This window comes from Lynx rufus, unplaced genomic scaffold (genome assembly GCF_022079265.1).
Source record: "Lynx rufus isolate CCGP_SWC_20201006 ecotype Redwood Valley unplaced genomic scaffold, mLynRuf1.p SCAF_10, whole genome shotgun sequence".
NCBI classification, from domain to species: domain Eukaryota; kingdom Metazoa; phylum Chordata; class Mammalia; order Carnivora; family Felidae; genus Lynx; species Lynx rufus.
Window position 1 is genome coordinate 60001644 of NW_025814824.1, and position 20043 is coordinate 60021686.

At 46.5% G+C, this 20043-nt stretch overlaps 1 protein-coding gene across 1 annotated transcript in view; it reads left to right on the forward strand.

The window, feature by feature from the left end:
- CCDC180 (coiled-coil domain containing 180) overlaps positions 1 to 19237 on the forward strand; it is a 61070-nt gene extending 41833 nt beyond the window's left edge. Inside the window, exons 26-37 of the mRNA XM_047098990.1 lie at positions 125 to 297; positions 467 to 522; positions 641 to 719; positions 2326 to 2400; positions 8122 to 8188; positions 8960 to 9101; positions 12044 to 12204; positions 12742 to 12879; positions 13688 to 13799; positions 16935 to 17040; positions 17816 to 17951; positions 19106 to 19237. Of these exons, the coding sequence (XP_046954946.1) occupies positions 125 to 297; positions 467 to 522; positions 641 to 719; positions 2326 to 2400; positions 8122 to 8188; positions 8960 to 9101; positions 12044 to 12204; positions 12742 to 12879; positions 13688 to 13799; positions 16935 to 17040; positions 17816 to 17951; positions 19106 to 19237 (1377 nt within the window). The remainder of the gene's footprint in view (positions 1 to 124; positions 298 to 466; positions 523 to 640; positions 720 to 2325; positions 2401 to 8121; positions 8189 to 8959; positions 9102 to 12043; positions 12205 to 12741; positions 12880 to 13687; positions 13800 to 16934; positions 17041 to 17815; positions 17952 to 19105) is intronic.
- The last annotated feature ends 806 nt before the right edge of the window (positions 19238 to 20043 follow it).

The following is a 20043-nucleotide window of genomic DNA, read 5'->3' on the forward strand; positions in this document are numbered from 1 at the left end:
ATCAGGCAGCTAGCCTCCTGCTGCAGCCCCTGGGCAAGGTGCTTTTGGAACATGAACCCAGCTGCCCTCATCCCTAGCATGTAGACTGGGCCCACACACTCAGGCCCTTCTCTTGGGCCTGCAGGATGACATCATGATCGATACGGAGGTGGAGAGTGACATCCTGGTGTCTTCAGAAGTCCTTGAAGAGGAAGCCAAGGTAGACTTGGTCACCCCTGAGTCCTTTGCCCAGCCCAGCCGCATGGGGAAGTCCATGATTGAAGACCCGGCTGTGGAAGTGGTCAAGAAGATCCTGCAGTGAGTGGCCATGGGGTGTATATGGCCTCAGTTTCCTCCTCTAAAATGGGCCTCATAATAGGACACGTTCACATGGTATTATGTGCTAACTGGGATGGTACCCAATGCCTGCCCTGAGCTGTCCTCATGGTCACTGGGGAAAAGCTCATATCCTTTCCTTTGGTTTCAGACTTCCCAACTCAAAATGCTCAACCCAGCAGTGCGACAAAGATCGGTTCCAGACAGGTAGAGATAAACAAGCCTGTGGGTCTTGGGGCACTGGCGGTGGGAAAGCCAGTGTTGCCACCTGGTCCATCCTCACCTTGGGTCCTCTGTTCTTGTCCTGGGTGCTCATCACCCAAAGGCTTGAAGCGACACCGGAACCGGGGAGAACATGTCGTGAGAAAGGCCCTGTCCAGTGCCAGTGCCACTTCAACAACGAGGTAGGTCTGCTGGGCTGCTGAGGATCTCCCCTTCCCAGATGCCTTCCTTGTCCCCCTAGACATAGGCCAGAGACCACCCTGTCCATTTATCAGACTGTCCTCGGAAAGTACCACCTGTACTCACAGCTCTGAGACCCCAACGGACCCAGTGAGAGGTTGGCTCTGAAGCTGGCGTTAGTCAGGTCTGTGCTCATTCCTGCTGAGTGATGCAGCTCACACAGGCCTCCCACCTTGAGAGCCCATCTGGGCATTCAGTGGTTTTCCATGGTCACAACTGGTAGATCCCAGCTCCTCCCATACCCATTCTTCCCAGTCAAAAAGAGGGACATTGGAGATGGCTTTCTCTCCAGGAGAAATCCTGGGCCTCTGCATCCTGGTCAGGCACTCTGCCCATTATGCCCCTGTAGGGGTCATTAGACTCATTACTCGGTGAATGTGGGCCCCGCTGGCCCCTGACACTGATTCAACAGAAGGCAAGTAACAGAGCCAGTGGCTGAACTGACTTTTGGGTCCTCTGTGAGCCCTCATTTATATGGTTTGATTCCTGGTTTTGAGGAAGTAGCGGTGAGGCAATTCCTGCTTTGCATACCTCCAAAAGGTCCATGAACATGAATGCCATCTGCAACGTGGAAATAAACCTAAGACCAACCAAATGAGAAAAGCAAAGGCTATTTATTCAGAGCTTGGTACAGCAAGGGAGTCAGCCATCATTACTTATGTTTTAGCAGAGACCCAAAGGCAGACAAGAGTGAAAAAACTGTATAGTGGAGAAAAGGAAGGCTTTAAATGTGCCTTTATTGGAGGCTGTTGATGTGGGGAAGCTGGAGGCAGGCCAACTAGCAGCAGGGCATTCTATGTGATTATTTAGGGCTGTGTACTTGACTTTCCCTGATTGGTTCTAAGTTGGAAGCAGGGACAAAATTCAGGGAAGCTGTCAGTTAGTAATCAAGTCCCGGCCATTTGGAGATGATTGTTACAGGAGTTATTGTTTGGCATTCTGGATTGCCACTAGAGATGACAATATGGCTTCCTCCAGATCTGACTTCTATCAGGCTGGCTTCCCGAGTTGTTTATTATAGACAAGGAATTGGTTTCCTGGGCACGTTGCTGCAGGTTTGGGGTCAGAGTTCTGTATTTTTGTACAGTCCAGCTATTGCCTATCTGTATATTCAGTCTCTCAGTGGTTACAAAATGAAGTCCATGTTGCTGGGGCTGTCTGATGTTGCATGGGACATGCTTACACTAAAAATTATTCGCTTCTTATATGGAATTCAAGTTTAACTGGGCACATTGTATTTTTGTTTGAAAAGCACCTCAACCTGTTTTTCTTTGGGTCCTCCCCACAGGAAAGCAAGGATATGAATTTCTGGCCCCTTGCCCCTTCCCAGGGGCCTTGGGTCAGTTTTAGCAATAAGGACTTGACCCCCACGATAAGCATCTCCAAAGCTTTGAGGAATAGGGAAGTATCTTGAAGGATTCAGGCCCAGACATGGGGGTCACGGTGTCCCACAGGCAGACGCAGGGCCTCCAGCAAGTTAGGTGGGGCTCCCACAGACCTGCCTGTCTACCCCAGCCTCCAGAACACTGATCCACCTTTGTCCCACAGCATCACACGGTCCAAGCCCAACCGAATGGACAGAAAGTACCAGGTGCTCGGGGAGAAGCCACCGCCGCCAGCTGAGTAAGTGGCACCTTTTCCTTTAAGTCCATTTTAACTTGTTGTCTCTGTGAAGGAGGTGGCTAAATCTGACACAGCTGAGGGGAAAATAAGAAGTGGGGGGCAGAGCAGGAGAGATTTGCAAGGGGAAAGATGAGGGTCAAGGTCAGTTTGTCTCATCCCATTTCACCTAAATTTGTTGAGAGACATTTTCACCAAAATTTCACATTTTCTAAGTTAAGCTTTTTGGGGTAGCGGGAAGCACACCTCTTTCAAGTCTGGGATTTGTTTGTGGGTTTTTTTCTTCAATTTTTTAATGGCTCACCTCCCTCATTCCTCTTTCCCTTTATTTTAATTTCATTTATTAAAACAAACTCTGTTCCACTTAATGGCTACATTTCAAGCAAATAAGCAACTTCAGAAAATTGAAAGCAATCAAAGAGACTCAGAGATACCCTCTCCCCCTTAATCAGGGAACTCATCATCAGCCTTTTTGCCCCACTGGTCTTATCTCTGGGGTTTGTGAAGTTTGCAAAGAAGGGTGGTTTTCAGGGCACCTGGGCGGCTTAGTTGGTTAAGTGTCTGACTTTGACTCAGGTCATGATCTCATGGCTCGTGGGTTCAAGCCCCATGTCAAGTTTTGAACTGACAGTGGAGAGCCTGCTTCGGATCCTCTGTCTCCCTATCTCTCTGTCATTCTCCCAGCTCTCTCTCTAAGAAATAAATAAACATTAAAAAATAAAGAAAAGAAGAGTGACTTCAGGACCTAGAAGTTGGGTCCAAGTCAGCAGCTAGATGCTCCCTTGTCCCATTCACAAAAAGGCATTCCTCATCATCAAAATCTTGACTCTCAACTTTTTATAGTTCTGTCATTTTATCACATGTGTATATTCATGTAACTATCACCACAATCAAGAAACAGAACTGTTCCATCACCACCAACTGTATGTCACTCCTGTCACCCCTTTATAGCTGTACCCATGCCCTCTCCCTCTCCATCCCTAACCCTGAGCAACCACTGATCATTTTCCATCCCTATTATTTTGTCATTTCAAGAAGGTCATATAAACAGTCTCATACAGTGTATGACATTTGCAGAGTGGCTTTTTGTACTCAATATGATGCCCTTGAGATCCACCTAAGTGGTCACATGTATCACTAGTTCATCCCTTTGTATTGCTAAATAGTTAGCCACAGTATGGATGCACCACAGTATTTTAGTGGTGAAAAAAAGATCACAGGCTAAACAGAAAAAAAAAAATCAAGCACTTATGAAATCTCTGAAAGGGAGAGACTTTCCTAGCATAACACAGTGGTGAATTGCTCAGAAAATGGAATCAGACTGATGATGTTTTTACCCCCGCCTTGGGACTCTGGCTAAGTGACTTCTCCCCAAGCCTTCACCTTCCCTGTGCACGTGGGTAGAAGAGAGTCCTCTTCTTGGAATTGTGAAGACAAGCCAGCAAGTCGTCTACAGGTCGCCCTTGAGTAATGCAGGATCATCACTCCAAGAAGCACTAGATGAAATCACACGGAAAAAGATGGAAAATTTTGGCAAATAAATTTTTAAACTCCTTTGAGATAAAATGCAATTAAAAGTTAGATAACAACCAGTCAAGACACAATAGTGGTAAATAAAGACAACAAAGGAAAAATTGGCTCCTCTCCCCATCCCCTTCCCCCAGAAAATTGCTAAAGAAATTTCCAGCACACAATAGGGTAAGGGGAGAATTGGAAGAGACCACATGCGAGGAAGAAATAAAATTAGGAACAAACATGTGGACAAAACACTAATTCTCACTAGAATGCAAACAAATGAAAAGGGAACAAATCCATTCCATATTTTGCCCAACATTAACCAATATGTAAATAGATTTTAGAGGAAGTTCCCAGTTTATCAAGGGAGGGTGCAGATGGTCCCTCCCAGGCACTGCCAGTGGGAGGTGTTAAGGAAAAAATTATTCTGATACTTGTTAAAACAGTAAGGAATACTTTATGTGGGACCATTGCAATAGGCGCCAAGACTGTTGCAACAGGGAAGAGGGATGGGGCTCAACTCAGAATACAATAAGGACAAGAGAAGATTTATAGCCAAAATGCAGAGCGAGGAGGTCAGTAGATTGAAAATTCAACGGTAGTGGATTCTTGCCTACTTAGCAGGATTCTTGCTGCAGGCAGGCCATGGCTATTGGAAATCAGAGGTGCTCAGATATTGGGTGGGGGTGGGTGGGTAGTATCTGAACTGACTTAACAGTATTTTTAATTATTTAATTATTTATTTTTTAAAATCTTTATTTATTTATTTTGAGAGAGAGAGAGATTGAGAATCTCAGGCAGGCTCCATGCTGTCAGTGCATAGCCCAACATGGGGCTCGATCTCATGAACAGTGAGATCATGACCTGAGCCGAAATCAATAGTCCAATGTTTAACCAACTGAGCCACCCAGGTGCCCCTGACTTAGTAGTATTCTTACTAACATAGGACATAGCAAGCCAAAGGCAGTGTCCAAGGATGAGGCCTAGTCAAATAGTAGACAAGGGAAATAAAAGCAAAAATTAACTATTGGGACATCATCAAGATAAAGAGCTTCTGGGGGCACCTGGGTGTCTCAGTTGGTTAACCTACCGACTTTGGCTCAGGTCATGATCTCATGGTTCATGAGTTCGAGCTCCGTGTCGGGTTCTGTGCTGACTGCTCAGAGCCCGGAGCCTGCTTCAGATTCTGTGTCTCCCTCTCTCTCTGTCCCTCCCCTGCTCACACTCTGTCTGTCTCTCATTCTCAAAAGTAAACATTAAAAAATAAGATAAGGGGCGCCTGGGTGGCGCAGTCGGTTAAGCGTCCGACTTCAGCCAGGTCACGATCTCGCGGTCCGTGAGTTCGAGCCCCGCGTCAGGCTCTGGGCTGATGGCTCGGAGCCTGGAGCCTGTTTCCGATTCTGTGTCTCCCTCTCTCTCTGCCCCTCCCCCGTTCATGCTCTGTCTCTCTCTGTCCCAAAAATAAATAAACGTTAAAAAAAAAAATTAAAAAAATAAAAAAAAAAATAAAAAATAAGATAAAAAGCTTCTGCACAGCGAAAGAAACAATCAACAAAACTAAATGGCAACCGACAGAATAGGAGAAGATTTTTGCAAATGACATATCAGATAAAGGGTTAGTATCAAAAATCTATAAAGAACTTATCAAACTCAACACCCAATAAAACAAATAATCCAGTGAAGAAAAGGGCAGAAGACATGAATAGACCACCTCCAAAGAAGACATTCAGATGGCTAACAGTCACATGAAAAGATGCTCAACATCACTCATCATTGGAGAAATACAAATCAAAATCACAATGAGATACCACCTCACACCTGTCAGAATGGCTAAAATTAACAACTCATGAAACAACAGATACTGGAAGGGATGCAGAGAAAGGGGAACTCTTTTATACTGTTGGTGGGAATGCAAACTGGTGCAGCTACTCTGGAGAACAGTATGGAGGTTCCTCCAAAAAACAAAACAAAACAAAACAAAACAAAAAAACAAAAACAGAAGTATCTTACCAGCAATTGCACTGTTAGGTATTTATCCAAAGGATACAAAATGCTGATTTTGGGGTGTGCGTGGGTGGCTCAGCTGGTTGGGCATGTCTCTTGATCTTGGCTCAGGTCATGATCTCATGGTTTGTGAGTTTGAGCCCTGCGTCAGGCTCTACACTGACAGCCTGCTTGGAACTCTCTCTCATCTCCACCCCTACCCCACTTGTGCTCTCTCTCTCTCTCAAAATAAATAAACTTAAAAAAATGCTGATTTCAAGGGGCACATGCGCCCCAATATTTATAGCAGCACTATCAACAGTAGCCAGATTATGGAAAAAGCCCAAATGTGCATTGACTGATGAATGCATAAAGAGGTGGTACACACACACACACACACACACACACACACACCACAGGAATATTACTCGGCAATCAAAAAGAATGAAAATTTGCCATTTGCAATGACCTGGATGGAACTAGAATGTATTATGTTAAGTGAAATAAGTCAGTCAAAATATATGATTTCACTTATATGTGGAATTTAAAAAACAGATGGACATAGGGGAAGGGAAGGAAAAATAAGATAAAAACAGGGAAGCAAACCATGAGAGACTCTTCAATACAGATGGTAGGGGATGGGCTAAATGGGGGATGGGCATTAAGGAGGGCACTTGGGGTGAGCACTGGGTGTTACATGTAAGTGATGAATCACTGGTTCTACTCCTGAAACCAATACTACACTGTATGTTAACTAACTTGAATTTAAATAAATAAATTTTAAAAAAAGAAAGATTAAAAAAAATCAGAAAACCTAGCAGTCCAAAAATAGAGGATTGCAAACCATGGTGCTTACATACTAGATGGTGTTACACAGCCATTTAAAAAGATATCTTAATGTGGGGGAACACTTAACAAGTGAACAGAATGTAAAATACACATGAACCTAATTCCAAACTGACTTTAAAAGCAGCCAGAAGGAAATACAATAAAATGTTGGCATTCGTTTTCTCCTTTGCTTTTCAGTATATTTCTAATTTTCTTTAGTTATGATGAGTGAATTTTAAAATGAAACAGTGAGTGGCCTATATACATATGTTTTAGAAATTGGCTGCATCACTTAACAGAAATTGTGAAAAATTAAGTGTCCTACATCTTAAGGTTCTAAGTTAAATTAAGTTCTAATACATCTATCCCTTCCCTTATTTCACTTTTACTATTGAGATAATTGACTTAACTGGCCAGGAATATCCACTGGTACTGGGCAACTTTGTTTAATCAAGCCCCAGTGTGTGCAGAGTCAGCCTAAATGGCAGAGGTACCGGAAGGCGGATGTTTGGTCCTACAGGAAGTCCTGCTTATTTGATTAATATTTATAAGAAATTGTTCTTTCTGGGGCGCCTGGGTGGCGCAGTCGGTTAAGCGTCCGACTTCAGCCAGGTCGTGATCTCGCGGTCCGTGAGTTCGAGCCCCGCGTCAGGCTCTGGGCTGATGGCTCGGAGCCTGGAGCCTGTTTCCGATTCTGTGTCTCCCTCTCTCTCTGCCCCTCCCCCGTTCATGCTCTGTCTCTCTCTGTCCCAAAAATAAATAAAAAACGTCGAAAAAAAATTTAAAAAAAAGAAATTGTTCTTTCTTCTTTCAACCAATACTGAGGTACAAATAAGTTCAGACCCTGTAGCGGGACTGGGGGTCCCATGGTGAGCAAAACAGACACATGCGGTCTGTCTAGATGGACTTTACCATCTTCTAGAAGAGATAGAGTTTAATCAGCCGGTCACAAAAATCAATCCCAAATCCCTCTGTGGGGAGTGTTGTAGGGCTGAGGACCACTCTGAGAGCATTGGACCAGGATGGTCAGGAATTGCCACCAGGTTAGGATCTGAGGAAGAGCAGGAGCAAATGTGACCAAGAAGAAAGTTAACCATGTTCTCTGGGGAGGAATCAGTGGGTGCAAAGGTCCCAGGGCAGGAGCAAGTAGCTACAATGAGTGATGAGGCCAAAAGAGAATAGACTCTTGGAAGGGGCCAAACCCAGCTTATCACATACAAGAGCCATTAAACTAGACAAATAGAAATATTAGGTGAGAACACACCTGGGAATCACATGAACTGTCCAATCCTGGCTGGGCTGCTGAGCACTCAGAATGTTCTGTCCATTTGGTTTTGTCCACACCATTTGGTGTGATTAGACAAGACCCCTCAGGGATCTGTCTTTTGTGTCTTTCAGGGATTTTAAAGGGATCATCCTGACCCTCCTCTGGGAGAGCAATGAGCATCTGCTGAATGTTGTGGAGGTGAGGGCTGCTGCCCAGAGGCCTCTGCGTGCCCCTGGACTGGCTGCTGGCCATATGTCCCCAGCCACCTCTGCCTCTTAGATTTTGCTGATAATGGCTTTGTGGGTGAAATTGAGAGAAAGGGACCCACAACCACAGCTACCTAGCTTCTGTCACCTCATGTGATGTTTTCTTCATCCTAAAAATTAAACCTCATTCATTCATTTATCCATTTACTGAGCCACCAAACATTTCTCGGACACTTACTACATGTCAGATACTGGGTGGGCTAAGAGGAACAAGCCCAGTCTCTGTCCCTGGGAGGCCAGCACCCCGCGTAGGGCAACAGACATGGCGGCACCACAGGGAGATGGATGGGGCTGCTGGAGCTACCGAGTGCACAGTTCCAGCACACCCCACACAGGGGTGTCTGTGTGCGTTCCTGTCGGCCTCCAACTAGGCTGCAAATCCTTCAGAATAGGGTCTGTGAGTCATCCATATTTGTGGCCTTTGGCCTAGTACCTAGTTTGGCACTTCATAGAACACTCTCAACCTGGTCATTGGAATGAGATTCCATTTGGGTCTTGAAGGACAAAAAAAGAGTTTTGCCATTCAGTCACTTATGCCTTGAGTACTGGGATATTGGCAGTGGTAAAAAGGGCAGTTGGGTAGGAAGGGTGACATCAGGAGAATGGGCTAGGAGGTGTGGAGAGTGGGGTGGAGGATGCAGGAGCATGGGCCAGAGCCCCATGGTGAGCATCCTTGCCCAGACAGCATCGACCTCTTTTGCAGGAGTTTTACCGCAAAGAGAAGCACTCAGTCACCAGGCCTGACTGCATGTACGAAAACTTTGACCAGTGTGCAGAGAATATCTGCAAGAGGATCCTGGAATACCATGTCCAGACAGACGAGTACCATAACTCCTGCCTCATAGGTGGGTCTGGGCGGCAGGCGGGCAGGCAGGTGGAGGGTGTGACACATGCCACCAATTGAGCAGAGCCTGGGCCTCACAGCCTGGAGGGTGCCCTCCTGACCAGGAGGTCCCTGAGGGAGGCACAGGAGCCTCCCTGTGAAAAGCTGCCATCTTGGAATTAGGTAAAAACATTGATCAGATTTAACTGGGAGGCACAACAACGCTGAAAAAAAAAAATGACTTTTCTTGAGAAATCTGGTGATTTGTATCACTAAAAATGTTTTGTTCATTGCACAGGTAATTTTGACAGCTTTATTGAGATAGTCACATACCACACAATTTGCCCGTGTAAAACCTCCAATTCAGTGGATTTTAGTATATTCTCAGAGTTGGGCAACGATCACTACTTCCCTGTCCCTCCATCACTGTCCCAGCCCTAAGCAACCACTCAACTACTTTCTGCCTCTGTATGTTTCCTATTCTGAGCTTGCATATGCACGGAATCACTGTGTGCTCCTTTGTGACTGGTTTCTTTCATTCTGCATAACATTTTCAAGGTTCATCCGTGTTGTAGCATGTGTCAGTATTTCATTCCTTTTCATGACTCACTCTTATTCCATTGTGTGCATATGCCACGTTTTGTTTACCCTGCATCAGTAGACATTTGTCTGTTTCCACCTTTGGCTACTGTGAATACTGCTGTTATAAACATTCACATACACGTTTTGTGTGGACATACGTTTTCCTTTCTCTTGGATGTATAGCTAGGAGTGGAATTGCTGGGTCATGTGGTAACTCTGTATTTGAACGTTTGAAGAAAACTTTCCACGGGTATTTGTTAAGTATCAACTGTATGCCTGGCCCATGCTGGGCTCTGATGACCCCGATAGACACAGGCTCCTGGAGAATAGGGACATGAAAACAGGCAGGTAGAATACATCTTGCCATTTACATTTATTGTAATGACATTAAAGAGGCTGTAAAAACACGCCCAGCGCCCACCTTTGCCCATTTCTCCACGTTCCTCTGCATCTTTGTCTGTAGCCACGCATGTTTTATGCGGTTGTAAGTCCTAATTATTCCTGCTGTGTTGGGTAGAAGAGGGAGATGATTGGAGGAGAGCTAGACCTAGTTTCAAGGCCCAGCACTGCCTTCTCTCTGCCTTATGACCTTGACCAAGTCACCTCACCTCTGTGGGCCTCAGTTTCCTTGTCTGTAAACTGGAGATAAAGACAACACTCACTGTGCAAGTTTTTTGAGGATTAAGCCCACTACACAGACTTGCCATATACAGAGGAAATAACCAGTGGTGGCTCTCACTACTGTGGCTATAGAATGACTGGCATTGAAACTACTGGAGCATTTTGTTTCTCTAGCTCAGAATGTCCCCATGTGATGTCTGGGATCCTATCCTATGTGACCTTCCTCAAAAGAAAGGTTCTGTGGTCAAACGTATGGGTTTGGGAAATGCCGAAGATTATGTCCCTCTCTGGAAGAGTCACAGTTCCCATTAAATGGAGACTTCCATTTCCTGAAATTTGGGAGTCCAGTATCCTGACCACCTTTCCCACTGAAAACATTTACAAGTATTGGATATACCATTTTTGGGATGAGCTCTTTTAATTGATGAGCTACCCATAAAGTAAGAAATACACAAGGGTCCCACATTGGGTGAAAATAGGAACTCCAAGAAAGAAATTGAACAGTAACACATTGCCGTAAGGATATTGCTGACTCCCAGGTGAGCTTGAGCCTTTGTTTTCATGGCCTCCAGGGCTTTGGGAGCAGAAGACAAAGCCCCAGACCACCCATGGTGCAAAGTCTGGAAGGACACAAGCCACAGAAAACTGGGACCACCCCCTCAGGGCTCTAGCTGCAAAGTGGGGTGAATGAGAAAGAAACCAAGTCCCCCTCCCCTGTCCTTCAGCACCACCAGCAGTAGCAACTAGAAGGAAACTGTCTTATTAAAAAACCTTGGTACTGGGTAAAGCAGAAGGGAAACTCTAATAAGAATCTGTAACTATAAAATGGCCTTGGTGCCTGAAGTTAACTTTGTTTTTGTCGATCATCCAAAAGACCTCCAACCGACAATTTAGCTTAAAATGGTCTTGAATTAGTGGTGCCCAGATGCTTATCTGGTAGACACCATAAATCCTTTCTAGAAAAGAAACCCACCTTCAATTCATGCCTCTAAGAATTCTCACAAGTCAAATTCCCAGAAGAAGAGCTCACAGTAAACAAACAAACAACACACACATACACACACACACACACACACACACACACAGGGAAAAGGCCCCTAAAGCATGAGGCAGCAGAAGGAGATCAGTAAAGACTTCAGATACTGAACCTATTAGACACAGAATATAAAATAATGTATTTATTACAGTTAAATTAAAAAAGATACTGGAAACATGAGGAAGGAGTGAGAGACTATGAAAATGACCAAATAGATAGGAAAGAGAACCACATAGAACTTCTATATTGGAAAAATAAACAGTTGAAATTTTGAAATTGTGAATGGCTTCTACTATCAGAGAAAATTTCCAAAACACAATGCAGAGAAACAAAGAGATGATAATCTGGGAGAGGTAAAGGGATATGGATGAGAAGGTAGGTGTAACGTGGAGCTACTTAGGGGTCCCCAGGGACAGAAGGGGACCAGGGTCGAGGCAATCTTTGAGGAGATAATGGATAAAACAGACTCCTCAAGGCTCCATGCACTTTTCATAAGCTGGGAAGTCCTGTAGAGTATTGAAGAGAAGTCCTTTGAATTTGCTTAATCTAGTATTTTCTGTACTGCTCTGACCACAGGATCCCTCCTAATGAGATAGCTATGACCACATTGTAGACCAAGTCCTTCTCTTTGGGAAATTGCTTTGGGGCTTTGTGGGAGAAATCACTTCAGCAGCTTGGCTCTGCTCTGTTCCCTCGCCTGGTCCCCCACCTCCCAACTCCTGTAGAATTACGGGCCCAGATGAGGAGATTTGAGGAGCTGCTGCCCCAGGTCTGCTGGCTGGTGATGGAGAACTTCAAAGAACACCACTGGAAAAGATTCTGTGCATCTGCCAAAGAGATCCGGAGACAGTTCTGGGATTATCAGGAGAAGCTGGAGATAAGGAAGGTGGGAGCCCCAGGACTAGTCCTCCTCTGGGACCAAGGGCCCCTGGGAGCTCAGAAATGGGGCAAGGCATAGGCAGAACTGGCCAGGCTGACATTGTTGCATGGGGACTAAGGGACACAGGGCATTGGAGAAATGCCTTCTTCTTCATAGAAGGTGTTCAATAAACTCCTTTTTTGGATTTAACGAGTGGGTCTGCTGATTCTGTGGGAGTGTGGTCATTGACATGAGCAGCAAAGGTCTACCTGGTTCTTGGAGCACAGACATGGATGCCATTGATTTTATTGGACTTAAGGCTCTGGTTATACTGGGGCTGCTGCTCAGCTCTCCCACTCCCCAGCCCTCAGAGTCAGCTCCAGTCATGCCCCCATCTTGCCTTCTCTGCCTTCCTCTGTCCATCCATGGCCTTTCCCACACCCGGGTCAGAGCACACAAGTCTGACTATGGCCATTTAGCAGAGGGCATGGGCCCGTGACATTCTGGCCCTGACCTAGAGACCAGGTCAAAATCCCCACTGATTTCTGGATTGTTTGATTAAAGGATGAAAATGCCCAGAAGCTCCATCAAAATCTCGGACATCCCGCACATATCCAAGAAATGGAGTCTCTGTGTCAGGTGGAAGAGAAAAGGCAGAACGATTTAGACACTGTGATTATGGCAACCAGGGAGAAGCTTGAGGTCAGTAGTGCCATTGGCTGCCGGGCCTGGGTGCTGAGGGCTGTACTGCCCCCAGAGAGACTCCCCCAACTGACAGTCCAGCAACAGCACTGAGCATGGCCCCTAGATGGTACCCTGGCCAAAGGGGTCATGAAAGCCAGCAGGTTTCATAGAGCTGGCTGGTCATTACTGGCTGGCTTAACTTGCATCTTTTGATTTCTAAATGAATTAATTACAAAATTACTAATGAGAACTTTTTTCAAGACCCACATCTATGTATTTTGTGTTTAGTGAATAACCTCTGGGTGTTCCTTGGCCACCTCTTTTTTTTTTAATGTTTCTTTATTTTTGAGAGAGAGAGAGAGAGAGAGAGAGAGTGTAAGCAAGTGGGGGAGGGGCAGAGAAAGAGGGAGACACAGAGAGAGAGAGAGAGAGAGAGAGAGAGAGAGTAAGCAAGTGGGGGAGGGGCAGAGAAAGAGGGAGACACAGAATCCGAAGCAGGCTCTAGCCTCTGTGCTGTCAGCCCAGAGCCCGATGTGGGGCTTAAACTCACAAACTGTGAGATCATGACCAGAGCCGAAGTCAGATGTTTAGCTGACTGAGCCACGCAGGTGCCCAGCTTGACCAGTTCTAAACCATTTCCTATCTTTGAGCCCAATCAGCTCTTGGGAGAGGCCTCTTGGCTGAGGACCAGATGCCACTTAACTCGGACATAGTTGACTCATGGCTTTGGTCTCGTCTCACCTGCCAGCTCCCCAAGTCCTCCCTCAGCTGGCCTTGGGGGCAGACCCCTCTCCTTGTAGCCGCAGACTCCCCATGTTCCCTGCAGGAATTCACCAGGAAGTACGGCCGGTTTTTCATAGCCAGCCTGGCCACCTTCACCGAGAAGTTCCTGCTGCAGTTGGATGAAGTGGTCACCATCGACGATGTCCGGGTTGCAAGTAAGTGGTGCCGTGGACCTTGTGCCTGAGCCCCAGGGGTGGGGGTGAGGTGGAGGCAGACGGGCCCAGGGCATCTGCTTTTCCCCAGCTCCCTGGAATGAAACCAGATTCTCTACCGAGAGGACTGATGGTTTTTGGCTTTCGCTAACAGTAAGGTGTTGTTGTTTTTTTAATGAAAAAAGTAAATCCCAAATGGGTCAAAAATTATATGTAAAAAAATAACCCTAATAGTAAATATTTTCATAATCTTGGGGTAGGGACAGCTTCCCTAAGTAGGAGATGAGAGCCAGAAGCTGTGAAGGCGATGGCTGGCACTCCTCCATGGCCAAAATAAAAACGAAGAAAAATGTCAAAAACTTGAAAGAAAAACCACAACTGGACAAATGTTCCTAACAGGCTATAGGCCAGAAAAAGACCTAACCTCCCCCATGGTAGAGGTTACATTTCTAAAAAGAGGCAAAGGACAAACACATGCAATGCAAAAGAGAAGCAGTTCATATGTCCAGTGAGTATAAAAGATGCTTGACCTCACTGAGGATGAATAATGAGAATGTAAACACTATTAAGATATCACTTTTCACCAGCAGCCTGGCAAGGTTTGCAAATTGAGTGACACCCAGCCCTGGTGAGAATGTCAGAAATCCCAGGTACCACAGAGACCCCTGGAGAGGTGTACATCAATATCCCTGTCTTGGAGAGCCCTCTGTCAGCACCTGTCAAAATTCAGACGGTGTATACCTTTCACCCGGCAGTTCTAACACTAGGAATATATCTGACAGAAATACTTACACAATTTTTCCAAAGATATCTTTCCAAGCATATTCATCACAGCACCATTTGTTGTTGCAAAGAACTGGAAACAACACTAACATCCACGTGTAGGTGATTGGATCAGTAAATTATGGTCCCAATGTACAAGTGCATACTGGGCAGCCGTTAAAGGGGGTCAGTGTGTCTACGCGTGCCAGTGTGCAGAGTCAGGAAGGAATACTGTTATGGGAAAAAGCAAGTTCACAATTAGTACTTATCTATGATACCATTTTTTTTAAAAAGTGCATATGTGATATAAACATATATTCACATATATGTATGTGAATCTGTGTGAGGGACAGACACAGAATGAGAAAGACAGAGCCTGAGGGACAGGTCCCACACTGTTGACAATGATCACCCCTGGTGGGTGGAATGGTGACAGACTCCTAAATTTTTTTCTTTTCCCCCGTTAGGTGATGTTTAAACTTTTTCTAACGTGTGTTTTGCTTTTATAACTATATAAAGATTAATATTTTTTTATTTTGTTTATTTTTGAAAGAGAAAGAGAGACAGAGACAGAGCATGAGCAGGGGAGGGGTCAGAGAAGGAGAGCGACACAGAATCTGAAGCAGGCTGAGACTCTGAGCTGTCAGCACAGAGCCCGATGCCAGACTCGAACTTATGAACTGCGAGATCATGACCTGAGCTGAAGTCTGACGCTTAACCAATTGAGCCTTCCAGGCACCCCAAGGTTTAAATCATATAGTAAATGTTATCCATTTACTTACCTAGTGAGTAATTAAAATATATTACTTTTATTTTTAAGAGATTTTGGGATCCCTGGATGGCTCAGCTGATTGAGTGTCTGACTCTCGATTTTGGCTCAGGTCGTAATCTCATGGTTTGATCAATCAAGTCCCATATCAGGCTCCATTCTGAGCATGGAGCCAGCTTAACTGTCTCTCCCTTTCCCTCTACCCCTCCCCGACTTGCTCACACGTGCACTCTCAAAAGTTTTTATTACAAAGACAATTCATTGTAAAAATTAAAAACTTGGGGTGCCTAGGTGGCTCAGTTGGTTAAGCGTCTGACTTTGGCTCAAGTCATGGTCTCACAATTCGTGGGTTCAAGCCCTACATCACACTCTGTGCTGGCAGCTCTGAGCCTGGAGACTGCTTCGGATTCTGTGTCTCCCTCTCTCTCGGCCCCTCCCTTGCTTAATCACTCTCTCTCTCTCTCAAAATAAATAAAAACATTAAAAATATTTTTAATTAAAAACTCAATCTTAATTACAAAGAAAGGGAAGAAAACAGTCCTTATACTCAGAACTAAGTGCCCTTAATGTTTGCTGTCTCATCTTTCCAGTCCTTTCCTTTTGGGCACAGACCTGAGTGTGTGTGTGTGTGTGTGTGTGTGTGTTACAGGGTGTGTGCTCTTCCATGACCTAATTCGCCCTCGGGTGGACATTGGCCAAGCCAGTCAATCATCTTCTTGAGCATTTTCACTTGCTGTGCATTGTACTTTATTCATTAGTCCCCTGCTGTTGAACGTGGGGCCATTTCCAATTTTTCACTCCTATAATTGTGCTGAAGGGAACATCTTCATCCTTATATCTCTATTCTGGGGCAATAGGTTCCTGGAAGTGGACTTTTTGGGTCACAATGTATATGCATTTTGAGGTAGTGGTCATTTTCCAGTGTCCAGTGCAGGCCTTGTTTGGGAAAGCAGGGCCTGCAGAGGCACTAGAGATGAGGCCTGAAGGAGGCTGGGCAGAGCAGGCAGCAGGGAAGCCACTCTTGGTAACTTGGAAGGAACCGTGGAGCTGAAAGAGCCCCGTACCAGCCCCAGGGAGGCCTCTCCTGCTGTAACTCCGGCTTCTGGGCCAAGCAGCCTGGCCCTGTCCTCCCTGGCAGATCGGGGGAGCTCCTGCCTGCTGGCTGTCACTCGGCTGCTGCAGCCCCGTCAGGAAGGCACTTGAAAGGACAGGTCAGTGAGCCAGATATCAGAGGGACAACATTGAATGTGTTTGCCCCAGGGATAGTTCAGAACCCACTTGAGCTAGTATAAGACAAAGAGGGGTCTATAGAGCTTATTTGGAGGCTTGTGGAAGCTGTGTGAAGGTCAGAGCGTCGGGCTCTGGGCTTTGGAGCTGGGAAGACCGCCTAAATCACACCTTCCATCACCAGCCCCCCCACCCCCCCTGGGCCTTCAGATCTGGTGCTTTCAGCTTCTCTGTGGGACTGGGCTCTGCCTCCCACTGGACACTCCAAGTCGGGAGGAAGGGAACAAGCCCTCATCCCTCTAAACGTAAGGTCGGGGGAAATCCCCTTGATCTCAGCCCGTGTGTGAGGCTATGGTCATAACCTGTCTTTTGCCTGCCAGGGATGGAGCCTACCAAACAGAAAACATCAATCCTCATACGGAGGAAACTCGCTAGGCTTTCCCTGAAGGAAGAAAGTGAGAAGCCCCTGATTGAGCGGGGGAGCAGGTAAGAGCCAAGAGCATTGAAGAATACCACCAATGGCTGAGTTTGCTGGAGCACGAGGCAGCGGCATAGTCAGGGGCAACTGGAAGCCTTGGAAAGGCATTATGTTCTAAGCCTCAGTTTCCTTGCCTGTGAAATGGGCATGGAAGCCCACCTTCTGTGGTATTACAAAGAGAAAGTTTCATGAGATTGTACTTAGAGTGCCCCTGGCACACAGTTAAGAGCTCACCAGCTATTAGTTCCTTTGGTAAGGACCCACAAAGGGGCCCCCAAAGAAAGGGAGGCCCATCCCAGTATGGGGCACATTCTTGAGTCACTGGTCGTACTGTGGAGCGCTGCATGTGTGATAAGAGCTGTCAAAGTCCTTGTTCTCTGTGCCCCAAGAATGTGACTCTGGAAGAGGAAGTAAGGCAGTGATTTGCCCAACACAGTAGGAAAATGGGCCAGGAATCGGTGACTGCCACCTGGCTGGCCCACTGCTGAGGAAACTGAGGCCTGCAAAAGGGAGACAACTAGAAGTGCAGCATTCCTCTCTCCCGTGCAGAACCCAAGACCGGCTACACACACGGATTCAGTGTGAAAGTAGGAAAAAGAACTTGAAGAAACTTAATGTTAAATGCTCAGTGAGGTTTTTCTTTTAATGAAGACATTTACAACATGATCTTTTAAAAATTAAAAAAAGGCAAAGATATGCCAAACGTTTCCACCGGGATTGGAGGGTGCGCTGTGAAGGACGATGACAAGCATGTCAGACTTTTACATGCATGTTTATTTGTAGGAAGTGGCCAGGAATCAAACCCACTGACGTCACCATCCAAAACAAGATTCTCCTCCGGAAAACATCATCCATCATCACCACCAAAACGACCCTGGGCCACCTGGCAACCGTGGAAGCCCGAGATGCCGTCTACCTGGTGAGTCGAGAGACAGGGTGTAGATGGGCATGTCCTAGGGAGCACAGGGCAGCTCAGTTTGGCTGCCTTGGGAAGAAGGGAGCTTCCCATCCCAAGGTGCCCTCATGGTTGGCCCATGGGGAAGGTGATCCATGCCAGGGGGCCCCAGAGCACAGTGTCAACACTCAAGACAGTTAATGTTTGCAGACCCATGTTCGTGGGTCATGTCCAATCCTAGTGATAGTGTGGGTCTGATGGCATGAGCCCCAGTACCAGGGGGAGCCCAGCTGAGGGACACCCCACCCAGACTGAGGGGTGAAGGAAGACCTCTGGAAGAACAGTTGAGTCAGAGTGAGGGGACAGAGTAGTAAGAGGCACAGAGGCCATGGGAGCAGTGGGAGGCAGTGGGTAGAGCAGCTGGCAGTTACTGAGCACCTGCCATGCTTCTCTCAACATGAGGCATCTCACTGACTCCTCATAATGGCCCCATGATGGAAAGAATTGTCCACCTAGTACTGATGAGGACATTGAAGCTTAAAGAAATGTGTCCCCCTCGTGCTGCTATGAAGTAACAAAGGCAGGATTTGAGCCCAGTGCCTATTAGTCACCCCTGGGGCCTGTCTAAAGAGGAGGCTGCACCCAGATGCTGTCTGTGGCAGTGTTGGTCCTGGTGCCTGCCGAGAGAGAAATCTTGTCCTGCCCAGGGTACAAGATAGGCTGACCCCACTGGGGGAGAGCCCACGCCCTTCCCTGGCCACTATGCCAAGCTTGGGCAGAGGGGACACCTCTGTCGAGTTCAGTAAGGGCTCAAGGTGTGGAGGGATCAGCCTTACATGGAAACCAAGTCCCCTGAGCTCCAAGGAAGCCACAGTGCGGGATGGCAGTTAGGAATGGTGCAGAGTCCAGAATCATGGGGATGGGTCCTTGTCCCTGCTCAGCCTCTTTCTAGTTGGGTGACCCCAGGCAAGATTCTGAGCCTCAGTTTCCCCATCTATAAAACGACTGGACCTGCCGAATGGGTTGCTGGACAGATTACATGAGAAGTGATTTGTGGAACCCTTGTCAGTGTCTGGAGTAGGTTAAAAACCACCCACCAGTGGGGTATTGCATTCCTGTAGGTCCCAGAGTCCAAAAGTCCCTCCTCATCTGGCCTCCTCCTGCTGGTTTGCTCCCAGAAATATTTAGCATTATTTGAAGAGGAGTTGAAGAAGATCCAGGACGACAACACATTGCAGGTGAAGGAGGCTCAGCGCTGGAAGGACAGCTGGAAGCGCTCCGTGGATACCATCCAGGGCCTGTACTTGTGACACCCTCAACCCACCCCACATAAAGGTTCATTTTTTATGGACTCCTTCTCTATCCATCTGTCCGCCCATCCATCCATCCATCCGTTCATCCATCCCTGCTCTATACCCAGCACAGTAGCTTCATCAGTGACCAGGACATGGTGTGGTCCCTGCCCACGTGGATGGGTAAGGAGGACAGAGGTGAAAGGGGGTTCCATGTGGTTATCAGGGTTGGTGGGTCACAGCATTGGGCCACTTAAAATAGAGACCAGTAATTCAGAGGACATAATTCCAATAGGCATGCTTGGCACTTCATCTTGGAAAATGAAATAATAAAATTATCTGGGCATGGGTATATTTACATTTAACAAAGTGTAAGATAATTGCAACCATGCAACCCACAAAGAATTCATCCAGTCTTGATTGGGTATCTGCCTGGCAACTTGCCTGACCAAATTATAGCATTTTGAGGAAAATCTTCCAGGGTCACCACTGGACCCAGCAAGGGCTGTCAGTCTCACTTAGCCACTAGGATGAAGGGTGGGGAAGGGCAGTTCCCTAAAGAAACACTAATGTCCTGTTCCCAACAGAAGAGGGCATGAATGTCAGCCAGGCAGAAGCACCAAGTCTCAGAATCATGCAAGCTGCCTGCATACCTGTCTCTGCCACTATGCACAAAGGGCTGTGTCCCAGAGAAAGGGCCTATCTTGTACAAGGTCACATAGTGATTCAATGGCAAAGCTCCTATATTTGCCTATGTATAGTAGAAAATCCAGTAGAAAAATAATGTGGCACAAAGATTTCTATCTCTTTCACATAAAAGAGCT